General features: G+C 38.9%; 1 protein-coding gene across 1 annotated transcript in view; it reads right to left on the minus strand.

Annotated features, from left to right (window-relative positions):
- Positions 1–2,638: 2,638 nt before the first annotated feature.
- Positions 2,639–5,455, minus strand: part of Drp2 (dystrophin related protein 2) — a 73,340-nt gene continuing 70,523 nt past the window's right edge. The window contains exons 26-27 of the mRNA XM_017801997.2: positions 3,959–4,087; positions 2,639–3,049 (exon numbers count right to left, since the gene is read on the minus strand). Of these exons, the coding sequence (XP_017657486.1) occupies positions 3,996–4,087 (92 nt within the window). The 3' untranslated portion in view covers positions 2,639–3,049; positions 3,959–3,995. The remainder of the gene's footprint in view (positions 3,050–3,958; positions 4,088–5,455) is intronic.

Genomic DNA, 5,455 nt, shown 5'->3' on the forward strand with positions numbered 1-5,455 from the left:
ATATATATACCGTAGCTAAGCCTTTTCTTGGCAACTACAATTGAAGGATAGCAGTGGGAGATGGAACTGCAGAGCTGGAGCTGGAAGAAGTCAGCAACTGTAGTTTCTAAAGAAAATCATGAAATTAAAGTTGGTCTCATCTAACTTGACTTATGAAATGCATGTGCTCTCATGGTACATTGCATGGTTAACATTTGGGAGATGTAAGATTTTATTACATTTGATATATGTCTGTTTTATTAGCTATCAAGTAGACAATCCTTCTGATTTTTCAATTTATCTTTTTTTAGGAACAGGCTTACGCTCTCAGGAAGATCATATATACAAGAGGTGTCCCCCTGAAGGATAAATTAAAAATTGACTTTTCTTGTAAGTAGTTAGTATACCTTCAGTATATATAGAACAATAATTTATGAAGGGATTACTATATACTAGGTGTTCTATTAGGCATTAAAGGTGTTGTAAAAAGTGGAATTTGAATACATGCAGGCAATACACTCATAGACATAAAATAAAAATAAGAAATAAAATATTTTTAAAAAAATGGAATTTGTGGGGCTGGAGTGATGGCTCATCAGTTAAGAACATTGATTGCTCTTGCATAAGACCCAGGTTTGAATTCCAGCACCCACATGGTGGCTAACAACTGTCCTAACTCCAGTTCCAGGGGATCTGGTGCCTTCTTCTGACCTTCACAGGCAGTGTATAACATGGGTGCAGTTACATACATGCAGGCAATATGTTCATACACATAACAAAATAAAATGTGTTTTTTTTTCTTCGTAGACATAGTTTAAATTTTTTTTTTTTTTTGTGTGTGTGTGTTTTATACATTGTTCTAATCTGTCCCCTCCTTCACTGCCCTCTGTTCTGTGTGTCCTGTTCCCCTTTGGCTAGTTCCTTTCCTTCCCCGACAGAGTCCATCCTTTTGTTTTCATGTCACATAACTATTGGATTTTCATATAGCTGGTAATCGCTATACAAACCTTATCTATTCTGAATGTTCAAAATAGTGACGAGTGAATAAGATGTTCTTTTTTTGAATTTTAGAAGTTATATAACTTTATTTTTGTGTTTTGATTTTCTTTTCCTTTCTTTTCTTTTTAGAGACAGGACCTCACTATGTATCCCTGGCAGGCCTGGAACTCACTATGTAGAGAAAGCTAGCCTTGAACTGCCTCTGTCTCCCAAGTGTTGGAATTAAAGGCATGTGCCACCATGCCTTGCTTGTTACTATTTTTTCTTGATAGAGAGTCTAATATAGTGAAAGCTGGCTTTGAACACCTGTTGTCTTGCTACTGTCTCTGTAGTACAAGCATGTACTACGATGTCAGGCTATTTTTCAAATAATATTCTGTGTGTGTGTATATCTGTGTTTGTGTACATGTGCAAGAGTGTGAGTTTGTGCGTGTGTGTGTGTGTGCGTGTGTGTGTGTGTGTGTGTGTGTATAAGAGGTCAGTGCTGGGTATCCTTTACTCAATAGTTTTTCCACCTTATTTTTTGAGACAGGATCTTTCTGTCATATGAGATAACATGGATGAATCTGAGGGTGTTATGCTAAGTGGAATAAACCAGGCACATGAGGGGCTAGAGAAATGGCTCAGCAGTTAAGAGCACTGACTGCTACTGCAGAGGACCTGGGTTCAATTCCCAGCATCTACATTGCAGCTACAAACCATCCTTAACTCCAGCTCCAGGGGAATCCGAAGCCTTCTTCTGACCTCCACGGCATTGCATGACATGGGTGCACTCACATAGATGCAGGCAATACACTCATAGACAAAATAAAAATAATAAATATTAAAAAGTAGCCCAGGCACATGAGCATGGTGGTGTATTGTTTGTAATCCCAGCAACTGGGAGTCAAAAGCAGGATTGTGAATTTAAGACCACCCTGGCCTTACATAGCAGTAGTAAGGCAGCCTGGGCCTCATAGTGAGGACCTCTCAAAATCAAAACAACAACATAAAAATAAGGCTGGGGATATAGCCCAAAGGTAGAGCACTTACCTAGCAACTTTGAGGACCTAGGTTCAATCCCCTCTACTACAGAGAGAGGAAGGGGAAGGAGGAGAAAGGGAGGGAAGGAGGAGAGGAGAAGGAGAGGAAGAGAGAAGATGAGGAAAGGAGGAAAAAGAACAAAGGCAAGAAGCAGGTAGAAGGGTAAAGAGGCAGCCACAGAAGACAAATCTTCATTATAAGATTAAATTAAATTAAAATCAAGGATTTGCACATGAAAGAGAACAAAGGATTGTGACCAACGTAATTCTGCATCTTTATTTTTATTTAATATTAACAGATTTTTGCCTAAATCTTAATGTGTCAAAATACACTCATGTTTGTAACATATGAGCAGGACATAGAGTTCAATACACAGCTGTTGGATAGAATTTGATAACTGAGAAGCCAACTAAAGGTTTTAAATTGAGACTTACTAGCAACATTCTAGAACTACCCCTTCCATCATCCACCTTTTAGAAAACACACCTGATGCAATTGAAAGCTTCCTTTGTGTGGTGTTTTTGTGTGGGCGTAGACCAGGCTGGCCTTGATTTCAGAGAGATTCGCCTGCTTCTGCCTTGAATGCTGGGATTACAGGTATGTGCCACCATGGCTGGCTCTGAATCCTTCTTTTTTTTTTTAAGAAAGAATATGTTCACATGAATGGAATATGCCTTTGGTGATAAGAAGGAAACATTTACTCTCTTATCTTCATTCATGATCATTACAAAGAAACTCGGGTACTTTTGAGCTAGTGATACAAAATGTGGAAAAACAAGCTCTATCTCCCTTTCTTCTATCTGGAATTTACTAATTATATGTGTAATTCTAGCTTTACAGGAAATAGTACATTTCACTGAAAAACTAGTCTGTCCCACATAAGTGTTCATTATTCAAATGCTTGGTGACTAAAGAAGTCACTGGGCTGTCAATATTAATCTTCTCTACTTCCCTTTAGCTGATGGACATCATGCAGTTGTTCAGGTAGAGGATGTCACACTGTCAGCTAAGCTGGTTGATTTGCCTTGTGCTATTGGAAGCATGGAAACTGTTGATAGAAAAACATTTTATCAAACAGCAGATATTTCTCAGGTATGCATTTTGTTTTATGAAGACATGGTCTCACATCTCCCAGGCTAGCCTCAAAGTCACCATGTAGCTAAAGAGGACCTTCTAATCCTCCTGTCTTCAGCTTCCCAAATGCTGGGTTTACAGGCATGTGCATTCCCATACCTAGGTTGTGCTGAGGATAAAACCTAGAGCTCTGTGCATGCTAGGCAAGCACTCTACCAACTGAGTTATAGCCCCAGCCCCACAAAAACTGTCTTGTTTTGTTTTGTTTCATTTTGCAGTGCTGGGGATCGATCCCATGGGCCTCATGCAGTCTAGGCAAGTGCTCTACCACTAAGCTATATCACCATCACTGGATTGATTTTTTTTTAAATCTTCTAGTTCTCATACCCTTTATGGAATCCTGTCTTTTTTCTTTCTCCCAGTATTCCTTTCTACTTGGTGAATGGTTGTTCACAATTTATAATCACCAGATAGATTGCACAGGAATATGTCACGCTGTGGTTTGGTATTTGATACTTATCTTCATTACCTCATTTTATACAAATAGCTTGCAGACTGCTAACATCTTTTCTTCCGAACTTTCTACAAGAGCAGTATGTGATTTCAAGAAAAATGGTTCTTATTCATCTCTGCTTGTGTTTTCTGATTTCCTCTCTAAATCAAAATGCTAAAATTTTTTAGTTATTCCTTATGCAGTGGTAAACACACTAGGTAAAAATTCAAGTCTATGTACCATGCTTCTGGGAGAGAGGAGGGGGGATGGACATATGAAAGAATCTGAATGTATATTTTATAATACTTGGTTCTCTGAAAATTCCAAACATCAGTCTCTTCTGTGTTCCAGGATTTCTGGTGGTAAGTGTGATCACAATTTATTACTAACCCAATATTTGGAGCCATAGTTAACTTCTTTGTCTTTGTTAAATGTAGATGCTTGTATGCAGTGCTGCTGCTGGTAGTGGTTCTCCTCCTTTTCCTGAAGAACCAGTTGCTTCTGTTGATCCTCTTGCAACTGAAGATAATAAAAAGAAAGATAAAATATACATGTGGAAGCATGGCAGTAAGTCACCAATCCCTTTCTCATTCTGGCTGACTACTACATTTATCTGCTGATTTTCAATTCCCTGTCAATCAGGGACCTCTTGCCTATTCATTAGACTTCAAAGTCACTTTTTAAAAAAGGATTCATGGGCCTGGAGAGATGGCTTGGCTTTTAAGAACACTTGCTCTTGAGGAGGACCTAGGTTCAATTCCCAGCACCAACATGGCAGCCAACAACTGTATGTAACTCCAGTTCCAGGGCATCTGATGGCCTCTTCTGACCTCTGCAGGCATTGCATGACATGGGAGCACCTACCCACATGCAAGCAATACACTCATACACATAAAATAAAAATAATGTTTCCTAAAAAAGGATACCTGACCTATTCATTAGATTCAGATAGATATAGGACAATTGTTAATCATATGTATGTTTCATCATGTTGTATTTCTTTTAGTTACTCCACCACTTAAGAATGTCAGAAAGAAAAGATTCCAGAAAATAACCAAAAAGGTTAGTCTCATGCTATCTGTGTGTCTGGTGGGTGGACCAGGAGAGAATTTTGAGTGGGGGAAAAGATAGGAAGTTATTTGGGAATTTGTTCATTTATATGTTCAATAAGCAATACCCGCAGGTGTGGTAGATCCCACCTGTAATCCCAGAACTTGGGAGGCTGAGGCAGGAGAATTTTGAGTTTAAGGTGAGTCAGGCTACATAATAAGACCCTGTCCCACAAACAAGTAAAAATAAAAAGGGACTGGAGAGGTGACTTAGTGGTTAAGTGTGCTTGTTTTTCTAGAGGGCCTGAATTCGATTCCCAGCACCCACATTGGGTGACTTTCAACCACCTGTAACTCTAGCTCCTGCAGATGTGAGCCCTCTTCTGGCCTCTGTGGGCACACACAGGTGGGACACACATACACGTATACATAAAAATAAATCTTAAAATAAAAATTAAAAACTGCACAATCCCCAGCATTATGCAGTAGCATTTCGAACTATAGCAGTGAACAAACATGGACCTAGTTCTTGAGATTATAGTCTGGTGGTTAGAGATTTGGAAGATTCGTGAATTTGAAACTTCACCTCTTTTCTTCAGTTTTCAACTGCTCTAATTCAAAGCCAAGTACACTGGTATACCTGCAATATTTTATTATTTTTATTTTATGTGTATGAGCGTATTGCCTGCCTGTAGGTAGGTCCACCTGTGTCATGCAATGCCTGCAGAGGTCAGAAGAGGGTGTTGGATCCCATCTATAGATCCACTTTAACAAAATATCTGTCCATGCATTTTCTTCTTCTTCTTCTTCTTCTTCTTCTTCTTCTTCTTCTTCTTCT

The sequence above is a fragment of the Nannospalax galili genome, unplaced genomic scaffold (assembly GCF_000622305.1).
Source record: "Nannospalax galili isolate Female #2095 unplaced genomic scaffold, S.galili_v1.0 scaffold3, whole genome shotgun sequence".
In the NCBI taxonomy this organism is placed as follows: Eukaryota; Metazoa; Chordata; class Mammalia; order Rodentia; family Spalacidae; genus Nannospalax; species Nannospalax galili.